This window comes from Rousettus aegyptiacus, unplaced genomic scaffold (assembly GCF_014176215.1).
Source record: "Rousettus aegyptiacus isolate mRouAeg1 unplaced genomic scaffold, mRouAeg1.p scaffold_m13_p_6, whole genome shotgun sequence".
Classification (NCBI taxonomy): domain Eukaryota; kingdom Metazoa; phylum Chordata; class Mammalia; order Chiroptera; family Pteropodidae; genus Rousettus; species Rousettus aegyptiacus.
Window position 1 is genome coordinate 94,651,232 of NW_023416309.1, and position 26,092 is coordinate 94,677,323.

At 46.1% G+C, this 26,092-nt stretch overlaps 3 protein-coding genes across 3 annotated transcripts; 2 read left to right on the forward strand and 1 right to left on the reverse strand.

Annotated features, from left to right (window-relative positions):
• Positions 1 to 1,007: 1,007 nt before the first annotated feature.
• Positions 1,008 to 14,118, forward strand: LRRC59 (leucine rich repeat containing 59). Its single transcript, XM_016158519.2, has 7 exons — positions 1,008 to 1,328; positions 3,052 to 3,111; positions 4,754 to 4,912; positions 5,105 to 5,209; positions 8,366 to 8,438; positions 10,515 to 10,688; positions 12,148 to 14,118. Exons 1-7 carry the CDS (start codon positions 1,224 to 1,226, stop codon positions 12,390 to 12,392), a joined length of 921 nt encoding a protein of 306 aa, XP_016014005.1. The 5' UTR covers positions 1,008 to 1,223; the 3' UTR covers positions 12,393 to 14,118.
• Positions 13,876 to 20,479, reverse strand: EME1 (essential meiotic structure-specific endonuclease 1). Its single transcript, XM_016158517.2, has 9 exons — positions 20,400 to 20,479; positions 18,309 to 19,120; positions 18,096 to 18,223; positions 16,673 to 16,762; positions 16,458 to 16,579; positions 16,129 to 16,255; positions 15,783 to 15,898; positions 14,828 to 15,017; positions 13,876 to 14,582 (listed from the first exon to the last, which is right to left on the reverse strand). Exons 2-9 carry the CDS (start codon positions 19,093 to 19,095, stop codon positions 14,406 to 14,408), a joined length of 1,737 nt encoding a protein of 578 aa, XP_016014003.2. The 5' UTR covers positions 19,096 to 19,120; positions 20,400 to 20,479; the 3' UTR covers positions 13,876 to 14,405.
• Positions 20,453 to 25,551, forward strand: MRPL27 (mitochondrial ribosomal protein L27). Its single transcript, XM_016158516.2, has 4 exons — positions 20,453 to 20,547; positions 22,661 to 22,792; positions 23,205 to 23,272; positions 25,116 to 25,551. Exons 1-4 carry the CDS (start codon positions 20,508 to 20,510, stop codon positions 25,320 to 25,322), a joined length of 447 nt encoding a protein of 148 aa, XP_016014002.2. The 5' UTR covers positions 20,453 to 20,507; the 3' UTR covers positions 25,323 to 25,551.
• The last annotated feature ends 541 nt before the right edge of the window (positions 25,552 to 26,092 follow it).

Consider the following 26,092-nt stretch of genomic DNA (forward strand, 5'->3'; position numbering starts at 1 on the left):
CATTCACTGTGGCAAGCTCTTCTTGTGTTTAAATAAAACACAGTCCTCCCCATTATTATTATACCCACTTCTCATGAATCCATAGATAAGGCATGGTGATTGCTTACAGTTTTATAAGTAGCAAGAGGCAGAGACAGGTTTAATACCCAATTGGCCTAGTGCCAGAGGCCCCACCTTAGCCGCCAAGCTCTACCACCTCTAATAACATGGCAGGACACAGGGTATCGTCAGAGCCCCAAGGAGGGACCCCTAACAGTCTGGGGTTCACTGTAGTCAGGGAAGATGTTATGAAGGACTGAGAATTAACTAAACAGATGCATGGGTAAAGCAGGACCATTCAGGAGAGGGAAAGGTGAAAGACCGCCTACTGGAGGTCTGTCTACACAGCATCCCAGGCAGGGACTGGGACTTGTGAGGAAGCTGCAGAAGGGTCTAGAAAGGAGAGTGGTCCATATCCTAGAGGTAACTGGAGGTTTGGAGGGTTTTAAGTAGAGGAGAGACCTGGCTAGATTTTTAGATCACCTGAGCAGCTGGGTAGAGATGGGTGGGAAGAAGAGAAACTTAGAGTAATCTCAGGTAGGAGTAGATGGTAGCCTAGGCAAGGGATGGGGCGGCAAGGAGGAGATAAGAAAGATTCAGAGGTTAAGTTTTCTGGATATTGGCTTGCAGATTGTTAAATAAAGAAAAGGGAGCAATTTTGAAGGTCTGCAGTTTCTTCTCTTAATCCAGGGGAATGGGGGTGATCTCATGAGATCAGTTTTGGATGCAGCTTAGATCTCTGGCTCGTAGTCCCCTGCCCTTTCGCCTGCTGGCGTTGTCGGGGACGATGTCCACCGGAGTGCCCCTTAACGTCAACAGGGACTCGGAGCCTTGAACCCCCACACTTCCGGTGTGAGCAGAGACTGCAGTGCGCAACCCTTGGCGCCAGGGGGCGCTCCGGCACATGCTCGGGCCGCTCTGGCCGCTCTGGCCCAGTCCCTATCAGTGGTCGCGGAAGGTGACGTGGACACGGAAGTGGTCGTCGTCGCGGCGGCACTGGTGGGAGCTGGGCGCGGGGATCAGAGTGTGGACGGCGGGCGGACGGACAGCAGAGGTCTCGCACCTGTGGTGGCGGAGGACGCAGGTGTTTCGGTTGGTTGCGAGTCCGCTGAGCTGACGAGCGGCTTCTCAGGCTTCCTGCCGGTCGGAGCCCCTGAGCCGGGCCCCGCTTAGCCGGTGTCACCATGACCAAGGCCGGTAGCAAGGGCGGGAACCTCCGCGACAAGTTGGACGGCAATGAGCTGGACCTGAGCCTCAGCGACCTGAATGAGGTCCCGGTCAAGGAGCTGGTCAGTACAGTGCCGCGAGGCCCAGGCGCCCACCCGCGCTGGCGCTTGGTCTTGCGTGGACCGCCTCCTTTCCCATGCCTCAGTTTCCACGTCTTAAAATAATGTGGGGAGAGTGGGACTAAGTCTCCGGGGACGCCGCGTCCAACCTCAGTGCTCTTCTTGGGATGTACACGTGTCATTTTGGCGCAATTCCAGAAGATGGGGGTAGCTGCTTGTCTGGCCACGGGCTTTTTAGGAGTCAAGAGTGAATCTTCCTCCTACCCCCATTTGGGGGCGGATTTCACAGCGCTCAGCTCGGTGCTTGATCCCAAGTAGGCTCCCGTGGAACGGTTGCTGGATGTATTCGGAGAATGAATGAACAAGTGAAAGAATGACTAGGGCTGTAAGGTAGGCCTCAGGGTAGGCCTGGGTATGGCCCAGAACCGGCTTTTCTAGGAAAGGCACTCCAACCGTTAGGCGTCCTTCCTTGGAGAAGGTGAAGTTTCACTGCTTGGTTGGCAAGGCTCTTGCCTACTTGTCTGAAACTGGCGGGAATCCCACATTCCCAGGGTTCACTCCTCTAATCTAGTATTCTCAAATTATCACACTGGCACCCAGGAAACTGAGGCCTAAAGCTCCTGGAAGATAACTAGTTGTTGCACAGGTGCAGTAAGGTTGTACATCTCTGCTTTTCCCACGTGATTGACTTACACTTTTGTGAATGACTTACACTTTTCTCACTGCCTCTGGCACTTGGCCCAGCCTTCCATTCTCCTTGGCTGTGTAGTATGGAGGTTAGCAAGGGATTCCCAGTTCATATCTCAGCTCCATTGATTAATAGCTGAGTGCCCTTGGGAAGCTGGTTAACCTTTATTTCTAGAGTTCCTCATTTATAGAATGATGATAATAGTTTCCATCTCATAGGGTTGTTGTGAAGATTCAATAAAATTGTAACGTGAAACATCTGGCAGGTAGCAAATGCAGATGCATGTAGCTGTCCATGGCGTTCTTCCTACTGTAATATCTAAAACTCTTTTAGGTGCTCAAACTTCATTCTTGGGAATTTCTGATAACTGGCAACTGCAGGTTGGTCCAGGGTCCTTAACTGAATTTTTGGCTTCTCCTTCCCAGAAAGACAGCCAGCCTTGTTTACATCGAGCTCTAGGACTGCTGTCTGAAACTGTTTACTCCAGGCATCTGTTCAGCGCAGCATTGCCCCTAGGGAGAAAAAAGGGTCAGTTTTGCTGAGCCTCTCCAGCCCTGAACACCAGGGGGAAATGGAGATGGGCCATGAGGGCCTTGTTTTCACTCTGTTATTCACTTATTTATTCATTCAGTCAGTCATGAATCAGCCAACATGTAGATCGAGTGCCTGGAAATCCTGAACTGGGGAATATGGAAATTACAAAGCAATATTAGATACAGTCCCTGCCTTGAAACCTAATAAGGAAGAGTGCTGGAGAAAATATTAGAAGTACGAGGGAGAATTTCTAAGAATTTGTTTTCCTTTATTGGATGTTCCACAGCAAAACCCCTACTCTTTGCATTCTTCCCTATCTTGTGGTTGACTGGCTCATTTTTTCTTCTATCCCTAGAAACATTACACTTTAGTGCTTTTTTTTTTTTTTTTTTTTTTTTGGAAAGTCCTTTCCTAATTGTGGGAACTAGAAAATGCTTCCTTAGCAGATGTCACTGAATCATTCCATGTGTTGGTCTGACATTTTGTTCTCATTCTCTTTCCTAGGCTGCCCTCCCAAAGGCCACCGTACTGGATTTGTCCTGCAATAAACTGTCTACTCTACCGGTAAGACTGGCAAGCAAACACAATTCCTCCTTCCTCTTTGGGGGAGTTGTGTCATAAGGCATAATTTCATGTTAGGCCTGCATTCAAGCTTCAGCTAAATCTGAGTGTGTTTGGGGTAGAGTGGGTGGTTTGTCTCAGTGGGAAAGGAAGCAAGGTAGAGGTCTTATTCTTTAGAATAGTGGGAAAGTCAGGCCACAGAAAACTAAAGTCAATAGGATGCTGGCCGAGTCAACTGATTTTGGCTCATCTCTTTTTCTGCCTTATTAATTTGAAAAATAGTTTACCTCCCTATTGCACAGAAGAGGCAGGAGACCTTCGTAAGTTGCTCTGCATTTCAGGGAGAAAGCTATTTGTAAACTCTCCTTGTACATCGTTTGATGGGGAACAGGAAAAAATGTGGTTTTATGTTCCATTGTATCATTATCTTCCCAGTCTTTAATTACTTGAGATACTTTTTTATTCAGCACACCAATCTATGGTCAAATTTTTTTTTATTTTTCTTGCACAACTTCTCTTAATTCTCCTTTTTTCTCCATCTGTGTAAGTGCTAGAGTCATTCAGCCCCCTCAGCCTCTCCTGGATAAGAGCTGCTCTCCCCTCCATAGCACTGCTCCTTCATTGTCAGGCTTACGTTTGTTGTTGTTACCTTTCCTGTCCATTATCCTGGTCAGATCACTCCTTGCCATTCTCTGTTGGGCTCTGGCTTAGGGACTGAGTCTCAGAAGTTGGCAGTTTCTTCACTGGATCATTAGTCCATTCCCTCCTCAGCATTCTCCTGGACCTCACTCACGGTCTGTAGCATCTTCTCGCAGCTCATCGAGAACCATTTCTAACATCTGAGATCCTACTTCTTTCAGGAAGTATTTTGTGTCTAATTAAAGCAGGGTAGCAATTCCTTGTAGCCTGACACCTGCTGCACACATTGTCAGATAATTATTCAGTACTCCCCCCACACCCCCGCCACGTACTTTTCAGTCTGTTCAGTTGTATTGCCTCATCTGCAGTGCAGATCCACTGGCGTTTACAAGTCCCCAGAGAGCACGAGTAGTGCCTCGTTAGCTGAAGTTAGAGCTTCACTTTAAATGGGTGCTGAGCAAAGGCTTAATGACAAGAGGGATGTTTTGGACTGTGCTGAAGAAGAGCCAGGATGTGGGTAGGATAGGCCCCAGCCCATGCAGTGAGTCAGTCATTCAAAGAACACTCATGGAGCACCTGTGCTAAGTACTGTGCTAGGTGCTGCAAAGAACAAAAAAATAACACTGAGAACTCAAGGGGTACTTGATCTTAGGAAAATGGATGGTCTCACTATGTTGACAGCGCCTGTGAAAGGTGGACATAGGGTAGTGTGAGAGGACAGAATGGGTCCGTAATCACACCAGTAGCAATGTGAATAATGGATTGGAGAGTGAACTGAGGGTGAAGAGACCCACACTGATTTGTGCCTAGTTTGTGCTCGGCCCTTTTGCATGCACATTTAACTATTTACCACCAGGAGCGATGCTTGTTTTGCCTATTATCATTTGAGGAGATATAGCTCATAAGAGTTAGAGTCAGGATTTGTGTACAGGTGCCTCTGACTTGGGGCTTCTGGATTGTTCCATGTGTGAGCCCCAGGTTTAGGTGTTCTCTCTTTGGGTCCTAGTCGGATTTCTGTGGCCTTACACACCTGGTGAAGCTGGACCTGAGTAAGAATAAATTACAGCAACTGCCGACTGACTTTGGCCGTCTGGTCAACCTCCAGCACCTGGATCTTCTCAACAACAGGCTGGTCACCCTGCCTGTCAGTTTTGCTCAGCTCAAGGTAATAATTCATGAATCAGTGTACATGGCCAGGTGTGGCAGAGGGCTCAGGAACTGATGGAACATGGCTTTGCCTCATGCTTTCCCTGTGACTGGGACATAGAGGGGCTCTTTTCCTGCTCATTTGGTTCCGATTTGAAGGACTGTGTGTGTGAACTTGAGTTTAGCCAGTCTCTCCGCCCCTTCTTTTTAGAGCCTGAAGTGGCTGGACCTGAAGGATAACCCCTTGGATCCTGTCCTGGCCAAAGTGGCAGGGGATTGCTTGGATGAAAAGCAATGTAAGCAGTGCGCCAACAAGGTAAGCACAAAGCTCCCTGGGATCTCCTTTATATGCCTCCCTGGGACTTACTTCTGCCTCCTCTTGTTTTCCCTCCCAGGGCACCCATGGCTGTGTGTTGATTAAAGCTCTAAGGTCTTAGTGACATATGCCTACCATGAGCCTGGCAAGCGAAGGGACTTTTGTTTCTATGTTTATTTTACAACTAGAGGAATAATACTATCTCTGCTCTACTACAGGACTTCCATTCTCAAGAAATCAGGACCTTCTGTGTTCCAGCATTTCATTGTTAACCATTTGGATGGGACAAAAGGGTTAGGGGCTGTGGCCTTTCTGAGTCACAGTTATTGTAGGAATTTAGATAATAAAGGTGCTAATATTTTGTGAGCTTATAGCTATGAACATACACATCCCTTGCAGATCTGGCATTTGATTTCATTTGAATCATGTGGCATAGTGAGGAAATAAAGTCTGCATGGAAGGCAAACATTACCAATAACCTTGAGGGTGCCTTACATTGTTCTTTAGAACAGCACTATACCCATCTCTCAAAAACTCCAACTATAGTCATTGTTTTTTTCCTTGAGCTTTGGAACAGATAGCTGCTGCTTCAGCTGAGTAACAGCTGACTTACTTGGCTATGTTTAGGGAGCACGGTAGACAAAAAGGACTTTAGATGTTAGAATTAATGTAAGTGAAGTGTGTATATATTGGCTCTCTACCTGAATCTCAAAAGTAAGGGCCTTTATTATCATTAGTTCAGGGTTTTTTATATATTCTCATCTGTGTCACCCATTGTAAGATTCCAAGAACAAAGTCAAGGCAACAGTTTGTCCTTAGCTGGGAACAGTACAAGTGATCAGTGAAATTCTGTAGTGTTAGGAGCAATGTCTATTCCGCGTGACCAACAATAGCTACCACTCCTCTCCCTTTGTCTTCCATGCTTTACATGTTTCGTCTCATAATCCTCATAACGCTGGGGAGTAGATATTACTTTATATCTCTGACATGAGAAACCCTCATTGTTCACAGGCCTTTCATTTATCCATTTGTTCATTCAACAATATGTGGAACCATATGAAATTGCTGATATTCTGACCTGTCAGAATAATTTTCATTGCATGCAAAGATCTTTAGTACTCATATGTATCTTCTAAACAAACCAGGTGGCACAGTGCATTGTCGATGTGGCAACTAGTTATGCTCCCTGGTACCATTTTCCCAGAGCTGTCTTCTGCAGCATACCTTCGGGCATTGTAGAGGAGTGGCATGAGACAGTCAGAATGAGGTTACTTGTCTCCAGGAGTTGTTTTAGGTCTCACCAGCTCTGACCATGTATGGATTAGTCATAGTAACTGATCAGCTTGGTGCACAGTAAATCACCTTTTAAAAATAATTTGTGAGTTCAGTGGTATTCAACAAGTGCTTACTATGTGCAGTGGGCTGGGATGGGCAGACAAAGTCTACCTTCCAGGGGCTCACAGTCTAGACTAGAGGAGTCTCTCCTACGTCTGAGTTTGCTGTGTTTGCAGATAATTTACTCCTGATGTATTACAGCCAAGGCAAAAAGAGATGTTTCTTAAACCTCCCAACTCTTTATTTAGCCAGCTCTACACTCCCTAAAACCAACTGGTGCTTGTTTAAAATTCAGAGTGACACAGGGATTTTGAACTTGGGCTGGCCTGTCTCTATCATGCTTGACTTTCCTCCAGATTGTACAATTTCTTGTTGAGCAGCCATTGTTTTAGGAAGCTTAACTCCATTTGAAGAGGTGCTGGCAGGTTCAACTCCTGGGTTACTCAGGACAGGGTTTCTTGTGGCTTCAAACCAGGCTCTTGGAGCTGCTTTTGCAGGCCTCCTGCTGAGCTTCTCAAGGTGGGTGTCTGTATGTCTGAAGGTTCCATGAAGTAAAATAATTCCATTTGAATACATTTCTGTCCTGCAGGGTGTCTAGTGAGGTAGCAAAACAAGGACAATTTGCCGTTGTAATTTAGAATAGTTTAGGTTTTCCTCTCCTGTTAGTACAGTATAGAAGATGAAGTAAAACAAACAAACAAACAAATAAATAAATGAAAAACAGTATTTATTGAGCACATATAATGCCAGAGATTATTAAATTACATAACTTGTATTTATGTTATGTAATTTAATCTTTGCAGTAGGCCAGAGAAGTCTTACCTCCGTTTTCCAGATGAGAAAATTGGTTTAGAAAGGTTAAGTCACTTTCTAAGTTCATGCTGTTAGTAAGTGGTAGAGTCAGGATTGTTGGGCTCCGAGCTTACATTCTGTCCTCTACATTCAAAGAATACCAGCTTTTAAAAAGTACAAACAAAACTAAAAAGAGAGTCTCTTACATCTTACCCTAACCATGCCCATAGCGAGAATCTTTGGCTGTTTTAGTTAGAGGCCAACCGTGACTGAGTTGACGAGGAGTTGAGGGGCTCAGGGCACCCGTGTGTCTTGTGGTGTTTGGCAGATGGCTCCTCTCTTTTCTCCAGAGCTCTCCCGCCTCTGCATGAAGAGGAGTGGAACCAGCTCTGGGAACTCAAGACCTTCATCCCTAGCTGTACTGCTTTATAGCCATGTGACATGGACAAATCACCTGATCAGAGTCTCAGTTTTCTTTCTTTTGAAATAGAATCCAGTCAGTTGTTCATCAAACATATATTGAGCACCTAAAATTAGCTAAGCTCTGTGCTCGCCTACAGACAGGACAATAGCCCCTACCCTTACCTCCCAGTCTCCTAACTGAGCTAGATAAGAAAACTCCCTAGGATTGGGGCAAGGGGAACCTAAGATAACCAAAGGAGGGAGGTCAGGAAAACGTCCTGGAATAAATGCCGTTCCTGCTCATCACAGAGCTGCTGGGAGAATGATATGCAATCGTGCATGTAGAGTGACTGTAAATGGCAGGATTTTTACAGACTCCAGTTGGTGTTGTGTTCACAAACTTTTTTCTTGACAGCTTCAGTGAACTGGGTTCATATGACTTCTGTAACTGAGCTTCAGCACTAAGTTAGGATATAAAGACGATTAACTCCATTAGCTCTGCTCTCCTTCTGGGCCCTGTGGTGACCTGGGATCCTGAGAACAGTCTCTTGAGACTCCCCTGAGCAAACATGTGAGCTGTGATGACTGCTGCATGGAGCAGTTCAGTGCCCTCCTCTGCCTTTGCAGGTGTTACAGCACATGAAGGCCGTGCAGGCGGATCAGGAGCGAGAGAGGCAGCGGCGGCTGGAAGTAGAACGAGGTGTGTGGCCATCCCTCTAGTCATCTTCTGGTCCTTACCCCAGCAGCTGGTTCCCATGCTTCAGGAGCTGGAATCCAGTAGAGGGGTCGTGAAGAGCACTGGGGAAGAGTGTGGTGGTAGATGGTGTCATCTTTGTCTGATGAATCTCTCTCCAGGCCTGGCTTCTCCACTGAGCTCCCAAGTCATATTCAACTGCTTGTCTTTCTGTCTGCTCGGAGGGTTAATAGGCACCTCAAATTAAGCATGACTGCAGCCCCTCGCAGTGTTCTCCATAATAGGAAATCACCAGTCCTGTAGCCATTCAAGCTTGAAATTGGAAAGCTGTCCATGATTCCTTCCTTCCGTTAAGCCCATATCCAGTCTGTCAGCACATCCTGAACATGACTTTCTCCACTTCTGTGCTGCTGTCATAATGAAGCCTCCATTTTATGGACTATCATATTACCTGTCTCTATACTTGTGCTGTCTCCTTAAAGTCAATTTTCACACAACAGCCAGGCAGATCTTTTTAAAACATAAGTCAATTATGCTACTTTTTGGTGATAACCTTCTAATGGCTTCTAATTGAATGCAGAATAAAACCCAAACTCAGTGACATAGCCGACAAGGCTCACCATGGCCGAAGCATACTCATTTCTCTGGCTTTGTCCCACACAAGAGGGGTGAATGCAGTTAACTTCAGCCACACGAGCCTTGCTGTTGCTTGAACACAAGTACAGTCTCAAATTCAGGACTTTGTTTGGTTTCCTTTTCCCTCAGATTTTTCCATGGCTGGCTTTATGTAATCCTTCCTATCTCTGCTCAAATGTTGCCTTAGGTAACCTTAACCCTTTCAGAACCACCAAAACTAGAAGCCATCCCACTTGTCATTCTCCATCACATCCTCTATTATTTCCTTTATAGCACACATTACTATTTGGTCACTTGTTTATTGTTTCCTTCTTGAGAAAGTAAATGACTCAAGCACTAGAACCTACCTTGTCTTCACTGCTATATCTTGAACACTTAAATCAAGGCCTGGCACACACTAGGCACCCTATCACCTGGCTAGCAGACTCCTGAATCCCTTACCAGAGGACTCCTGTCGTTAGAGGAGGGATTTATGTGATACTGATTACAAACAATCCCTGAGATCAGAACTTCTGAGTTACAATCGTCCCTTATATGTGCACAGCTACCGTGATGCCCGTGTTTACTCTGATCACTGCTCCTTTTACTTCTTGATGGCACATGTTCTCTTGAGGCCGAGTGTAGTCTGTTCTTGGCATCCTCAGTGCCCAGCTGGAACTTGGCACTTGTTTGTTCATAGAGAAGCAGTGGAAAGCTACAGTACTTATACTACTACTATTCAGCTACATGATGGTTCAAATGGGCTTTTAAGCCCTAAAGGACATTTAACCACCATTTGTGGCATTCTGGCTTTGGAAAAATATACTTCAGACTTCCAAATAACTAATTTGGAAATGCATTTTTAGAACCCAATAATTTGTAGGTTGGGTACTGCATGTAAACTTCCTTGAACTGTGAAGTAATCCCAGTGTGTTACATAGATTCCTGCATTGTAAACTGTTAGTCTCGCTTTTTCAGGAAAACATTTCCATCGTCTCCAACCCTGAACCTGAGTGCTCACTTTCTCTTCTGACTTGCTCTCCCCATGTCACATTCATTTCTGAAGCTTGGGAAGGTAGGAATCCCATAGACTCAACACCTCTATTGTTTCTTCTCAGAGCTTAGTTGTACAAGGCTGTCAGTTGCTGTGCCTTCTGAGTCAGTACCGAGTTCTAGAGGAGCACCAGACTCATCACCCATGCCTTTCTTATGCTCCTCTTGTTACCTCACTCTAATCTCCCTGCTGCTTGTGTCTAGAAACCACTTAATAAGGATCCATTCAGCAAACCCCAAGAGCAGCTCATTGTATTTTAGGGAAGGCATAAAGACAATTCTTTTCCTCTTCTGTATCTTATGTGATCCACGGCATAGGGAAAAGGGGGCTGAATTCATGCTTTTAATGACTCAGGAATGCACACTGGAAGGTGTGTGGGGAGGGAAGGCATTTTGGGGTCTCTTTTCTTGTAGAGGCTGAGAAGAAGCGAGAGGCCAAGCAGCGAGCCAAGGAGGCTCAGGAGCGGGAGTTGCGGAAGCGGGAGAAGGCAGAAGAGAAGGAGCGCCGCAGAAAGGAATATGATGCCCTGAAAGCGTCCAAGCGGGAGCAGGAGAAGAAACCGAAGAAGGAAACAAATCAGGCCCCAAGTAAGTTTCCTCTCAGTTGTGAGGTTCCAACAGGGTGCAGTGGGGAGACTCAAGTATGTGTTTAGCATGGATGAGTGAGCAACTGAGCAGCTTTGCACATGGGTCAGATACAGTGAAAGGCCTGGGAATACCTCGGAGGGTTTGCTTACAGGGAACGTGAGGCTCTCCTAGAAAGTCAGTGCTGGCCTGGCTTGTTTTCCCAGAGCCGCATGCCTGTGTGCAGGTGTTTTGGTCAGATGTAGCTGAGAGCATTCCTAAAACAGCAAGTTGCACTTTTTGTAAGACTTAGCTTATAAGATCACTGAGAAAAAGTGTAGGTTGCATATGGTCACATGACCCTCAAAAGTCCCTCACCTCATCCGTGAAATCTTTTGATGTATGATGCCATCTCAGTAAAGCCAGCACTACCTATGGATTTCTTTCCAAGTCGGAACAGATCACTCTGTTTGCTTGAACACCAGGGGAATCATTTGGCACATGTCCCAGGAGCCATGCTGTATAAAAAACACGTTAAGTGGTTTGCCTGAGTGTGTCCAGTCGAATTTGTGTGGTGATATGACTCCATGTACAGGGGAGGATTATATACCCTCTGGGCAAAAGAGGCCTCTGAGGGAGAGGCACCTGAGAGGGAAGGATGTCTGGAGGGAGGTGGAGGCCTGTGGCCCTGTCCCTGCTTGCCCTCGCTGGCCCTGATCAAGTTGCCTAACCTTTTACTACTTTTCGTTTCCTTGTATAAAATGAGGATCATACCTCTTTACAGGGTAGTGATAGGACTGAGAAAATCTACGTGATAGGAACATGTAGTTCTTGGCATGTGGGTGCTCATCAAGTTTTTAAAAGTTCGCCTCGAAATTTCAAAACCATTTTTTTCTAATTATAAATGTAATATATCTGTTCATTGCAGAGAATTTAGAAATGTTCTCTCTATATGTATCAGAAAATGGCAGTCACCTCTAATTCCTGTTCCCAGCAGTAATCACTATTAACAGTATGGTATGTTACCTTCCAGGCTTTCTTTTTGCATCTTAGATAATAATAATAATGACAGTAACAATAAATCTCGAAACTGTTTCCCCAAATGGGCAGAACTCTATTCATGCTTGATGCCTCCTGATAAGCCCTTTCCCTGATCCCAAGAGGTCCAGATCATAGCCATGTTACTGAGGAGAATTTAGGACCCTGGGGACTATGTGTGCCATGTGAGACGTCCAGAATGAGTTCTAGTTTTCAGTGTCCTTTGAGATCTCAGGAGAAGGTGTATATATTTCAGTCTTTGCATAGCAAAGTTTTTAAGAGCTCAGATGTTCTTAAAACATTTTTCCTTCAGGGTCTGGGGACTTTTCATTAGAGAAGAGGAGTATAAGTGGATCTGCATGGAAGAGACTAGCACTGATTGCTAGAGTGTGGATCTCTTCAAACTGACTGAACTTTTTTGTCTACTCTGACTTTGTCCCTCCAGAATCTAAGTCCGGCTCTCGGCCCCGTAAGCCGCCACCCCGAAAACATACCCGGTTTTGGGCTGTGCTGAAGCTGATGCTGCTGCTGCTATTGTGTGTGGCTGGCGGGCTGGTGGTTTGCCGGGTGACTGAGCTGCAGCAGCAGCCACTCTGCACCAGCGTGAACACCATCTACGACAATGCAGTCCAGGGTCTGCGCAGCCACGACATCCTCCAGTGGGTCCTGCAGACCGATTCTCAGCAGTGAGCTTGTCCTCAACACCTGCTGCCTCCCAGCCTTGGAGCTTGGATTCCTATGGAATTGGGTTCTGCTGGACACAACCTCTTTTTAGCGTCAGGCCTACTTGCCATCATCAAATGGCTGCTGATTGGTACTTGAGACCTCCTCTTTGTAGGACTTCTTTGTTCCTTAGTCAGGGTTCCCTGGTGGAATAAGAAGTAGGAGGTGGAGAAAGGAAAAAACCTGCATGCCTAAAGGAATAGGCTTGGGGGTGGGGAGAGGAAAATACATAGTCTTTTCTAGTTGTTATACAAAGCTGTGTAAAGGGAAGGCTCATTTCTACTAAATGGTCAGCTGTCACTACATTTATACTTTTGTATGTCACAAACCCTTTCATTCCCCCCTGGGTAGCCGGGGCAGATCAGGAGGCAGTGTGTTATTGGGGACAAGGGGAACACCATACTCAGCAAATCCAGCCTAAATTGGGGGGGAGGGGCATACCTATTTTCTTAAAGACCTTAGACATTCAGACATTTTAATGAACATACAAAATCTCAGGCCCAGAAAGGGACTTCAAGACAATCCAGTCCAATAGAATACTTGCAGATGTGGACATTGAGGCCTCCCATGACATGCTTATGGTCTCCCAGCTGGTTTGATATAGAGCTGGACTCCCACTCCAGTATCCTTTTCTTCCCATCATTTTGCCTTCCTTATAATGTCTTGAGAGAACAACTCACATGAGAATTGAGTACCCCTCAGCCAGAGTATAGAATTGTTCATGTAGATAGATTCATGACCCACAAATAGAAATCTCAGGCATGAGGGTCTTGGGCAGCTCCTGTGGGGTCCCACCCCAAATTATGTGGTTTCCATAAAACAGGAATGGTTCAGGCTCTTATCCTTAATTTTAGAGCATTAACTCCCCAGCTATCAATAAACAAGGCAGATCCTTGCAAAGCCAGTCTGTGACAGCTCTGTTAGTAGTTATGACTAAATACCTCAAAGGGAACCTGAAAACTTGAGCGTCATAGACAGGTTTAGAATTGTTTGATTCTAAACCTGGAATTACACCTATGCAGTGAAGGGTAATAAGTAGCATCATGGTTTTTTAAAATGGTGCAGGAACTCTAGTGACTAGTGCAAATAAGGGCATAACTGCCATTCTGTCTGCAGAGTAAGTGTTGACTTGCTCAGTGGGCTCCTTGCCTCATCTTTTCACAACAGCTGGATGAAGGGATCAGAAATGGCCATGTCATGGTGCTTATTCTCTGAAATCTCTCAATTGCAAGCTCCTTGCCTCTCCCCTAGGAGAAAAAGAACCTGTCATGGTTCAGAGAAAAAAAAGGATGGAGTCCAGCTTTTTAGCCAGAGTGGCCCAATGAGATAGGACTGCCACTCATGACTGCCCTGAATACTGGAAGAAATGACTCCCCCAAGGACATATCTGATGCATAGGCCCACACCTTCATCACTACACATTCCTTTTGTCTTCCTCCAAGCTCCAGAGCCATTGGTACAAATGCTTTATTGAAACTAAACCCGTAGTATGTAAGATAAGAGAATACAGAAGTTGGCATAGTGTTCAAACCCTATTCCCTAGCTGGTTGAGGCAGCCTCAGTGGGTGAGAGGAAGGCTGGAGCACACCCAGCCTAGTAAAGCCAACCCACTGAGGGTAGTTCACTCATGATCCCTAGAATTGATGCTGAGGTTCTTTTGGATTTCAATGATTAAATACATGTCTGAGTGGTCTGTCTGTGCTCCTTTTGTGATTTGAGGGCTGGCTGGGGCAGGAGTCAGGGTAGTTCGTGCATGGCAGTTGATTTTTGCCAGGAGAGGAACACAGTGCTGGTGAAGATAAATGCCAGTATCTCAGCCAGTTGACAGAGAGACTCACAAATAATGACACCCAGGAAAGCCTATTATGGGCCCAACCCAGGCTCGTGCTTCAGGAGGCACTTTACTCTTCACTGTAGTCATGCTCCAAGGTGAGTGAGGTAGGAATCTCCAGTTTTTCATTCTGTCCCTGAGGGCCAGCATCAGTCTGTTGTGTCTAAAGAGAGATCTGGCTGCAGAGTAGTCATCTGAAGGTAGATACGCCTGGACAGCTCTGGTCCAACACGGCGGGAGGTGGATGTCACTCCTTCCCCACGGCGCACCTGTATGTCTGCAAGCAGATTCTGGCGTTCTTGCTCCGAAAGACACCGCCGATAAGCCTAAAAGTAGTATACGTTCTCTTAATAGCATACCATCCAGTCATCCCCCGTCCATGAACAAGGACTTGGTAAACTTAGGTTGGGGGATGAGGACCTGTCCCACCCTGGGTCAGTGTTAACTTGGATCTTAGCAGACCTGCACAGTTGATCTATGAGGCATTCTTGGGCTCTCACCAGTGCTGTCTGTGAAAACCATCTGGGAGTCCCACTAAAGGTGCTGGGCAGTGGCCTCTGGAGCAGCATACCTGGACCAGGAGCTGTGGAGAGGGATAGGTGGCCACAACAGCACTGGCCATTTCCAGGCTGACTCGGTTCAGCTGCTGGATCTGTCTCCTCCAGACCTGAGCAAGTCCCCTGCCAGCACGATCCACCTTTGCCCCTCCGGCCCAGTCACTCTCCAAGCAGAAAGAGAAACTAGTTTGATCTCGGAGTTTCCTGCAGACAGCACAGATGAAGAGCTGTGAGTCACATGGTTACTCTCCTGCACCTGTCCCTTAACTAGAACTTAAAAACCCTCCAGTGACCTCAGAAGAGGTGGGTACAATGTTACAGACTGGCTTATCTGAATGCTCACTTTGATCACAAGCAGTGCTAGTTACTGATTCCCTTAAAAATGACACTTACTCCTTTTCATTAAAAGAGAAGTTAACAGAAAAGTACCAGAATGTTTCTGTTGGGATTGGGTTGTACTGACCAGAGTCAGTGAACAGGGTCAAACATCAGGGACTGGGTATCAAGCAATGTGGAGTCTAGTTCTGGTTTTAACTTACTGGGAACTCAGGTAAGTCTCTTCAGGCCTCAGTTCCCTCAGGTATAAAATGAAGGACTTAGGCTGGACTGTCTCTGAGGTCTCGTTAATTTTAAATTCTGACTATGAACACTCCTTGAGCTAAGTAGGCTAAAATTTTTATTTTCTGAGGGCTTATCACATTGTGACCTGACTAATGAATCCTGGTACCTTGGCCATCTGGTGACCCAGTACCAACCTGCGGAACACAAACACAAACTAAAGCAGAACATTTCAAAGGGACTGGGCTTGAGGTCTTCCCAAGAATCCCCAGTGTGAGGTCTGCTCCAGCTTCAAGCTTGAGAGATGATGGACTAACAGCAGAGTTCAGGGGAAAGGGACATTTTTGGGTACCAGAACCACTGTAAAGGGCAAGACCCAGCAGTGGAGCCACGACTTGTCAGGTCACTCACTTGAAGGGTGCCTCAGCCACAGCCTTCGTGAACGTGCATGCGAAGTCAGCCAGCTCTTTCCAGCTCTTCACTATTCGAGCCTGAGCACGTGTGTGCAGCTGCAGATCCACCAATGCCTAAAACCCAAAGGAAGATAGATGGGAAGGGTGGAGAGACTAGTCTGAAGTTGTTCTCCTCTTCCTTTTTATTGAGGCTGTACCCCAGGCCCTTAACTCCTGTTTGGCCCCTTCCCTCCTACTCAGCACCAAGACAGACAGTACTGGCCAGCAGGCACTCTCTCTCAATAGCAAATTGGGTTAGATGAGAGGGGGTGCCCAAGCTGATTCAGGCAACAGAACATTCTTACCTCCTCTATGTCTACTCTGGACACAACGGGCCCTGTGTTGGCCTCTGGTGGTCTCTGCTGCTTCTTCTCCTTGGCCTGTTCTCTGTTTGCCACTCCCTGTTTCCTTCTCCTTGGAGGATTTCGAGCACTGGAGCAGGGGAGGAAATCAAAGGGCAGCAGCTCCAGATTAAGCTAAGGCAGAAGAGGTGCAAGTAGACTGGACCAGAGCATCCCACAGGGCTTGGCAGGGACACTATCTGGCAGAGGGACCCAGATCTGGGATGAATAAATTCACCCGTTAACCCAAGCGCTGCCCCTTTGGATGCTAAGTGTCAAGGACAAATCCAAACCTGAAGCATTTCTCCTGCTCAACAATCACCAGTGACAGAGTCTTCCCCCCTGTCCTTGCTGTGATGTCCATTACAAAGCTCTGAAGTGTTTCCTTCCCTTTCTCGGTGCTGCCCAGACTCCCCTGTGTGAAGGGGCAGAAACTACATTAATGCTTGCTCCCCAAGGTCAGCCCTCTGTCCCATGCCTCAGCACCCACCCCTCTGGCTCTGCCTACCTTCTTGAAGTTGTAGATCATGGACACAAAAGCCTCTTCCAGGAGTAGCACCAGGACCATTGGCTCCTCTACCCAGCCCTCCTCTCCAACCTGCCAAAGCACCCAGAACCCAGTAGAGTGAAGCAGGTCAGTAGGTGCTCAGCACCTGCGAGAAAGACCCAGGCCTAGTCCATTTTGTAGTATGCTTTTTCTTCTGGAATGAAGTCATAGCGGCAAGAAATAATAACCCATGATCCTGTCCCTCCCTAGTCCTCAATTGTTCAGCCTTGGTGTACTACACCTCAGAGTGATGAACAAGGAAGGAACATTAGCAAGGTGAAATGTGCTGAGAAAATCATGAAATCCAAACGAGACAAAAAAATCTTAATGTTCCATCTATAGACTCTTGAAAAAATGCAGGGAGGAGTATTTTGGATTTGCAGATAAGAGGAGTGGAAGGTAAAGGAGCAGTAGTAACCTGGGGAGTCCTGGCCAAGAAGGAACAAGTATTGAGTGCCTACTATGTACTCAGTGCTTGGTTATCTCATTTAGTCTCCAAAATGGGGCAGGGGGAGGGTGGTAGTGCTGAAAGGAATGTAAGTGTCCTCATCTTATATACAAGGCACAAAGACACAAAATAATTTGTCCAGGATCACAGCAATAAAGCCATGAGGCTGGGATTCAAACAACTCTGCCCATTCCCAAAGCCCTGTTAGAGAGAACTAGAAATCCTGTGCAGATTATCTTCCTTCTGCCCCACAGATCCCTTCTTCAGACCACATCGCAATGTCCGCATGCCCTCTGGTTGAGTAGGGCCAGTGGGGAACCCAGCAGGAAATTGGAGGGAGGGAGGAGAGTGAAGTCAGGATATTTCTTTCCCTGGCTCCCTCCCAATGGGTCACCTAGGGTTTGCACACTTTTCTATTGGAGGTCAAGCTTCTCTCAAGGCAGTCCTACATTTCTCTCTCCTTCCAGATTCTTGTAACCACTTCCTCCCCTCATCCCTTCAGGCCTAGGCACGATAATGGCTATGCCAGTGGTTTTCAACCAAGCGATTTTTCCCCACGAGGAATATTTGCAGTATCTGGAGACACTTTTGATTGTCATGACTGGGAGGGGTGCTACTGGCATTTAGTGGATAGATGCCAGGGATGCTGTTAAACATTTTACAGTGCATAGGACAGCCCAGCACATCAGGGAATTATCTGACCTGAAATGGCAACAGTACCTGAGATGGAGAAACCCTGAGTTAATGCTGTTACTACCCTGAAGGACTGTGTTGTCTCTTGTAGTTTCCTTGTACTGTGCCCACGTTTGGAATACAACCTTTATTAAATCCTCCTCAAATTATCCTAAGTTGAGGGTACCATCTGTTTTCCTGCTGGGGCCTTGACTGATTTATACTAGGGGGAGGAGGGGGACTAGAGACACAGAAAATCCCTACCTCAGCCGGCCCGGCCCTTCTCTTCCAAGTAATGCAGCATGGCACGGCCTGTGCCTCAATCACACAGCAGCACTCCATGGACTGCAGTGCTCCGAGGAGCTGGCCTCCACCTTCCATTTGTAAAAGCACTGCAATGGATGGGAAAGGGGCAGTCAGTGGGTGGCCAGGAAAGCAGATAACTCAGCACAGGGTAAAGACAGATGCTAGGAGGACCTGGATCCAGCATCACAACGATGTGTTTTAAGCATTCCTCTGGTTTCTGGGCTTTTGGCCTGTTAACTGGTGCTGCCGCCTTCTTCCTTTCCTGTTGTCTCAGGGTACGTTCCTTCTGGCTTGCTTGTCCCCGCAGCTGGCATCTCTGTGAGTCTCTCCTCTGGACCTTCTGATTGTGCTTGGTTCGCTTCTGAGACAGGGGGACCTCAGCATTTGTTTTGGTTACTGTCAAGTCATTGTTCTGGACAGGGCAGGTAGCTTGATAGGCTGGAAGCTGAAGGCATGGATTATTTACCATAAGGTCCTTGTTATTTGATGCCCACCTCCTTGAGGTATCATGAAGGGGAACATCAGGGATCTTTGGAACGGGCTGTTTTTTCCAGTCACATGATGCTCCTTCATTATTTTGATGATCCAAAATGCTTTTAATTGGGGAGCTAGAGTTCTCAGGGCTCAGTTGCTTGTGGGTCAGAAACTTACACGTAAGCCTCTCAGCCAGAGGAATAAGTTCCTCTTCATCCTCACTTCCACTGCTTAGCACCCTAACTGGCTGTGTTTGTGTGATAGTTTCACCTGTGTATGGAACAGGTGGTGGATCTCTTAACCTTGGTGATGAAAGACAGGAGGGTTCAGAATCTGAGGTGTCAACCACTACAATCTTCTCCTCCCTCTGAGGCTGCCTCCTCTTTGTTGAAGATGGTTCCCTCTTCAGAAAGGCAAATACTGGCAACTCCTCAGAGTCACTCTCACTGGAATCCAGTGAGAGTGATGACTTCTTTAGAGCCATCAATATGTGCTATCAAATTAATTCCCTAAAACACAAAGAAAGATGAAACAGACTTTAGCATTCAATTCAGTCCACTCGATATGTTCTATGGTCAAGATTGACAGAGATAAATATGACATAGAGAAACAGAGAAATAGGACATGGCCCCAACACATTCAATATGGAACTCAGAACAGCTACACCTGTAGTCTGACAGGAACCCTCCTCAAATCCTTTCTAGGTCAAGGTGAGATATAAACAAAGTGGAGGTTAGTAATACAAAATGTTAACAGGATAGTAACAAGACTCAGTCCCCCTCATTGATCTTTGCATTCGAAATGAAGATGACAAATGTTATGCTTTTTAAAAAACTAAAAGATTCAGATACCATAAAATTCATCCTTTAAAGCGTACAGGTCAGCAGTTCTTGTATATTTACAAGGTTGTACAATCATTACTAATTCCAGAATATTTTCATCACGTTCTCCCCTCCTCCTCCAAAAAAAAAACCCATAGCCATTAAGCAGTCACTGTCCATTTACCCCTCCCCCACAGATTTTGGCAACTACAGATCTACTTCTGTCTCTATAGATTTCCCTATTCTAGATATTTCATATAAATGGAATCGTACAATATGTGGTCTTTTGTGACTGGCTTCTTTCACTTAGCATGTTTTCAAGGTCCATTTATGTTATATGTTTCAGTACTTGTTTCTTATGGCTGAACGATAGTTCACCGTATAGATATTTTGTTTATCCATTTATCACCTGAAAGACATTTGGTTTATTTCCGTTTTTTTACTATTATGAATAATGCTGCCATTGAACATTCATATACAAGTTCTTGTGTGGACATGCTTTCAGTTCTCTTGCATATATCCTAGGTGTGTGTAAGGATTTACCCAGCAGTCGTGTGCAAGAGTCATTCTTTGAATGAATATTTACTAACATTGTAGGTATGTAATCTTTCTGGGTCTCGTTTTCTTTAGTAAGACAGGGATAATACCTACTTTATTAATTTGTAAGAAGGAAAAGACATGCATCTAAAGCGCTTAGAACAGTATCTGGTATAGAGTAAAAGCTCCGGAAATTAAGCTAAATTACTAGAAGGAGACCTCATCTCTGTCCCCTCGCTGGGTCTGGTACACTTCTGCAAAATGATAGTGGGACAGGCGGGCCCTGCAAGGTGCGCTCCTCAGTTGTCCACATCCCGCGGCAGAGGCCCCAGACGCCCAGGCCACCAAGTCCTTGGGAACCAGTGCTTCGAAGTGAAACCTGGCCCCGCAACGCCCGTACCCGCACCCGCAGCCAGCTCGCTCGACTCACCTGCAACTTCTCCCGCTACTCTTTCAACTACCATGCGGGACCTGGAAGTAAATTGCCCGATGGCGGAAGTAGAAGCTTTCTGAGACCGGAAGCGAGCATACGGCAAATATGGCGTTGGCGGCGCTGACGCTGAAGACGCAGGCGGCTGGTAACCGGGACGCGGTGGCCTCTGAGGGGCAGGGGCAGGGGCGGGGGCGGGAGGCGGAGTGGAGACCGTACAGGGAGCCTGGAGAGTGGGGGGCAGGGTGTGACAGCCGCTCCCTGCCGAGAACCCCGAGTGCGGGGCGTGGGAGGCAGTGTGAAGGGCCCACGAGGTTTGAGGGACGGCAGTCGCAGCCCCATATCTAGGGCGCCGAACCGTGGGTGACTCTAACACATGCCCTTCCTCTGCCTGGCTTGCAAGTGCGCTTCCCTAGCGGTTGGTGAAGTGGGCTCACGGCTTTCCTTCTCTGTGTGTGTTTGGATACCTTCATCTATAAAAATGGATTACTAACATTGGCACATTTGAGCTCAAAAACTTAATTTGTTCGAGTTAACCTCAATAGTTCGAGGCTTTACTTTGTGCCAGACATTGTTGGGGGTCTCAGCAGAGAAGACAGTCTCTAATTCCTAGACGGTTCTTCCTAGTAGATAAGCCAGTAAATGAGCACATACATAAAATGGTTGTAAAAGTTGTAAATTGTGACAAGCTTTGAAAGAGTGTGTGTGTGTGTGTGTGTGTGTGTGTGTGTGTGTGTGTGTCTTTTTTAGTTTAGTTGGTCAAGGGAAGCCCTCTTAGGAGGTAACAGCTAAGTTAAGACCTGAAAGATGACAGGAGGCTTAGCATTGTACGAGTGAGGAGCAAGAGAGTGAGTTGACTCAATTTTAAGTTTTTAGAAGCAAACTATTGCTCTTATTTGGAATGGAAATGAGGAAACCAGATGGGAAACTGCAATAGTACCTCTGATGAGAGATGATTTAGCCAAGATGTTAATAGTGTTAGTAAACTTGGAGAGAAGTGGATGGATTTGAAATCTGTTTTGGAAATAGAACCCACAGAGCTTGTTGGATAATTGGCTATGTGAGGTGAGCAAAGGGACAGGATCTGCAGTGACTCCTTGATTTCTGCCTGAGCAACTGCATATGTGGTAGTGTCACTTACTTCGAGGAGAATCCTAAGGAGTAGGGTGAAAGGCAAAGATTTGTGAATGAGATAATGTAGGTAAGGCAAAAGACTGGTTCCTGAGCTTAATAAGTGAATGAATGAATGGATGAATAGGTGTTTGGAAGTAAGTAGACCCTGGTACTGGAGCATTTGATACGCAATCTCTCTAGGTTCTTATCTCAGGTCCTGTGCCCCAGCTAGTCTCTATTCTCATTAAAACTTCAGAAACCTTGGTTTCGGGAACTCTGAACTTATAGGCTTCAGAGACCCTCAAGGATTCTCTGAAGACCCTGGAATAGCCCTGATTAACCATGGCTGAGGACCTGAAGGTGAGGACTGCCAGCCCTGGGCTTATATAGCAAGGTGCTACCATATTGGTTAGTGTGAATGTTAGTTCACTTTCCTTTTTAAAATAAATTCCATTGAGCACTTGGGAATAAGTATAAAGAGGTCATTAACGAGGGCAGGGTGTCAGTCTTCTTGCTTGGACCTGTGCTTGGTGGGCTTGCTAAAGAAAGGGTCCAGCCTTCTGAAATAGCTAAAAGCCCATGGGAGCCACCCTCAGAGAAGCTGCCCTTTTTGTTTACAAGTATCTGGTGTGCAGTGGATGGAAAAAAAAAAAAAAAAGTGGTTGAGGAGGAACCTCTCTGGTTGTCTTGTTGCTGGGCTCTGTGGTCTGGCCCCTCCACAGTGCCAGGAGCCTTGAGGGCATGATGGTGAGCGAGGCTGAAACAGGCAGCTCCGTGGTGTCCTCCTACTGGCTTCTCTTTCTGTGGTGTTTGTTTTACATCAACAGGGCTGAATGTGTTAGGACCCAGGGCACATGGTGTTCTGTTTTTATTTTCCATTAATATTTCACTGCCTCACACCCAGTCCCCTGGCCACACACATCTCATGCAGTGCTTATACCCTGGACAATACAAGGAATGACTTGTCCCTGTCATGGGAGAAGGCCAGGGACTTCCAGACACTCCCTGAAAACCAGCACAGTCACGTGGCATTTCTGCTCACATATCTTCTCCGCTGTCACTGTCCTCTGCCACCTCTTAGCTTAGCAAATGGACCACGGAGGCAGATTGGGAAGGCTCTCTGAACAATTTTTCCATTCTCTCTGCAGTTACAGCCCTGCTGAGGCCCCCTCAGGCTGCAGCTCTTGCCATCAGATTTGCATCCAAGAAGACAGGTGGCAGCTCCAAAAACCTTGGTGGAAAGTCACCAGGCAAACGCTTTGGCCTCAAGAAAATGGAGGGTACGGGTGTGCCTTGGCTTTCATTTCTCAGCTGTACCCTACCTTCTGCTCCTGGCATTTCTCTGAAGAGCAGGAAAACCATGCAAATGCTGGATCCTGTGCTCTCTGCTTAGCTCACTAGAGCATTTAGCTCCAGATTAAAGAGGGGGATTATACCTGAGGTGGGGTCAGAGACCTTTGGAAGAGCAGATAATGTAAACCCTGGGCATGTGACTGGAGACAGGAGCCTGCTGGGCGGGGACAGGTGGCTGCTTGTGTTGGACCCTCTGGGAGTTGGTTTTATCCAGGGGCAGGCTTAGAGGTTGGTGTGCAGCATTCAGGCCAGGACACCAAGGGCTGTTTTCTTAGCAGTTTGCTCTGCTGTCGCATCACTGGGGCCCAGAGTCAGTGCACTTGTGGACTTCTCTTCTAGGCCACTATGTTCATGCTGGCAACATCCTTGCAACTCAGCGCCACTTCCGCTGGCACCCAGGTGCTCATGTGAGTTCTGTGCCTCCCCACCCCCCACCTTTATTTCTTTTCTGGGACCACGTCTCCATGCTCCTAAGCCTAGTGATAATAATAAAACACTTGCATTTATTGTGTGCTTACCAAATGCCAAGCGCTGTGTTGATTCCTAGGCCTACATTATCTCAGTTCACCCTTACCACATCCCTGTGAGGAAGGTAAGTATCATCTGTTTTTAAGGTAAGATGCCAGAGATTTAGAGGGGCCCAAGTAACAGAGCTGAGATTTGAACCCTGTCTGACCCCCAAATCACTGTGTTTTACCTTGCTATAGCATTAACCTATTTCTCCTAGGTCTCCTTTCTAACCCCAGTTCTTGAAGGAAAAGATGCCTAGTGATTTAAGATATTTTTTGAATCTTGGGAAACTAATTTCAATTTATTCATTTTTCTTTATTTCTAAGAATTTCTTCTTTGCATAAAGTTGTTCTTAGATGGCTGAAATTTAGCTTGAGTTTAATACAATAGAATTGAGTGTGTATATCAGAAATTATGTCTATACCAGGCAGGGATTTCAGGTCAGCAAGCTGGGGTTACTTTCTGAGGTAGGAAAGTTCTTTGTTATTATTTTAACAATTAGTTTAGTTTCTTTTATAATCATACTCCCTACACCCCACTGCTTTTTGGGCAATTTTAGTAGGAACAAAAAGACTGATAGTAACCTATAGTTACTTCAGAAATGCTAATCTGTAAGTGAATTGATTGTATTTGTAGTAGCTTCATCTTTTAGAACTTGAGGCATTGGTTATGTGGCTGTATTAACTCTAGGGCTTGCTGAAATAATAATGATGACAATAATAAAAGCTAACAGTATTAGTATTCCAAGCTCTTTATGATTGCTAACTCATTTAATCCTTGAGGTGACCCCTTCTATATAGTAATTCATATTATCCCCATTTTTCAGATGAAAATACTGAGACAGTGAAGGAAAGCAACTCGCTTAGATCACATAATAGTAAATAGTAGTGCTGGGATTTGAACCAGGCTTCCTGGCTCCAGACCATTCTTTTAATCACAGGAATATTGGCTACTGCTGGACTGCCTGGGTAAAAATCACCACACATCCAATCTCAAGTTTTAAAAGAAAAAAAAGCTAAAATATATGCAGTTCAAAAATTGTATATACAACACACAGGTTATTTAATCTCTTCGCTTGTGTTTCATGTCTGAAAAACAAGTTTAGAAATAGTACCTACTAAACAAGGTGAGAATTAAATGAGTTGATAGATATAAAAGGGCTTTATTATTATATATCAGTATTATAAAAGGGCTTGGAACAGTGTTCACACACAGTAAGCGCTATATAAGTATTACCTAATATCATTATTGTTGTTTTATTAACATACACATTGTCCAAATAGCTTTGGTCTATACTTTCCTTAGAGCTTAAACTTGATAGAGAACTATATAAATGAAAATATATTTCAAACTAGTGTTTAATGTGATAACTGCAGTGTATTTGAAATCTAAATGAAGCAAGCTTCTAGAGATAGTGAGTAGGGGCATTTTCTGGGCCTGGTGTAGGGATCTGTCCAGTATGGCTTCTGGCCAGCTGCACAGATATGGGTCCAGGTAACTGTTCTTGGAGACTGAGTAACCACCCAGACTGGGTGGCTGTTATATTCTTCCTCTGTCATGGAGTCAGTAAAGAAATAGAAAGCAAGGCAGTATCAAGCAATGGGAAAGGGAACTCAAAATGAAGCTTTCTGAACCCTCCCATTTGGTCCCAGGGCCTGACTTCTTGTGAGAAATCTGTCCTGTAGCCCCAGGATGGATCGCCTGGCTTTCCTTGCAGCTGAGCAGTTCTGTATGTTGCAGGTGGGGCTAGGGAAGAAGAAGTATCTGTATGCTCTGGAAGAGGGGGTCGTCCGCTACACGAAAGAAGTCTACGTGCCTCACCCTAGCAACTCAGAAGCTGTGGATCTAGTCACCAGGCTGCCCAAGGGTGCTGTGCTCTACAAGACTTTTGTCCACGTGGTTCCCGCCAAGCCTGAGGGCACCTTCAAACTAGTAGATATGCTTTGAGCTCCTGGTTGAAGCCATGGGACAGAGAGTAGAGCCCAGGTAACAGGAGTGGGTGATACCAGAAATCAAGGGTTGGGGTGACGACAAGGCCTCCTGAGGAAGAAGTCTGCTTAATGGTGACTGCAGGAGATTCTGTGAAGTGACTGGCTGGGAAACTCTTGGAGAGACCTGACCTGGGGCCAGAAATAAAGTTAGCCAGAGTCATGAGTCTGTGCTATTTGGGAACAAACCTCGATGGAGCTGCCTACTGATTTGTTGGTCTTTCTGCATGTTCTCTAGTGCACATCAGGGGAGAGCCTTCAAGCTGGAAAAGAACCCAGTCAGAGGAAATGATAAAAGGGGACTTTGAAGAGAAGATTGCTTTAGCACCATTCCCCAGAGAGGAAGGGGAGAGCTTATGTTTAAGGGTGTTGCTGCTATTTCCCTTCTAGGATCCCATAGAAGTTGGGCTGGGCCCTTTGTGGAGTAGGTGGGAGTAGCCAACAGAGGAAGCAAAAGATAATGTTCCTCTTCAGAGGGAGCTGGGGCAGCAGCCCCAGAAATGGCTGCATGGCAGAACCCTTCCTGCCTCTGCGGGTCCTGGCAGAGAGGCCCCATCTGCCTTGGAATACTGAGGTCTTTCCACTGATGAGGCAGAGTGGGTGACAAATGGGCTCCTTCCTGCTAACCTGGAAAGACAGGTACACCAAGCTTACATTGCTTTCTGGTTCTTGGTTTATCTCAAACCATAAATAACAGCAAAAAATTTGGCTTTAGGAATCTCAGTCTGG

Bases quoted from the DNA above. Each gene is read 5' to 3' on its own strand.
- LRRC59 (XM_016158519.2), top strand. From the start codon at position 1,224: ATGACCAAGGCCGGTAGCAAGGGCGGGAACCTCCGCGACAAGTTGGAC. The intron at 1,329-3,051 runs GTCAGTACAGTG...TCTCTTTCCTAG, and splicing joins AGGTCCCGGTCAAGGAGCTG to GCTGCCCTCCCAAAGGCCAC. The intron at 8,439-10,514 runs GTGTGTGGCCAT...CTTTTCTTGTAG, and splicing joins GCGGCTGGAAGTAGAACGAG to AGGCTGAGAAGAAGCGAGAG.
- EME1 (XM_016158517.2), bottom strand. From the start codon at position 19,095: ATGGCTCTAAAGAAGTCATCACTCTCACTGGATTCCAGTGAGAGTGAC. The intron at 15,018-15,782 runs GTGAGTGACCTG...TGCTGTCTGCAG, and splicing joins GTGGCTGAGGCACCCTTCAA to GAAACTCCGAGATCAAACTA. The intron at 14,583-14,827 runs GTATGCTGCTCC...TACTACTTTTAG, and splicing joins CTCCACAGCTCCTGGTCCAG to GCTTATCGGCGGTGTCTTTC.
- MRPL27 (XM_016158516.2), top strand. From the start codon at position 20,508: ATGGCGTTGGCGGCGCTGACGCTGAAGACGCAGGCGGCTG. The intron at 22,793-23,204 runs GTACGGGTGTGC...CTTCTCTTCTAG, and splicing joins TGGCCTCAAGAAAATGGAGG to GCCACTATGTTCATGCTGGC. The intron at 23,273-25,115 runs GTGAGTTCTGTG...TGTATGTTGCAG, and splicing joins GCTGGCACCCAGGTGCTCAT to GTGGGGCTAGGGAAGAAGAA.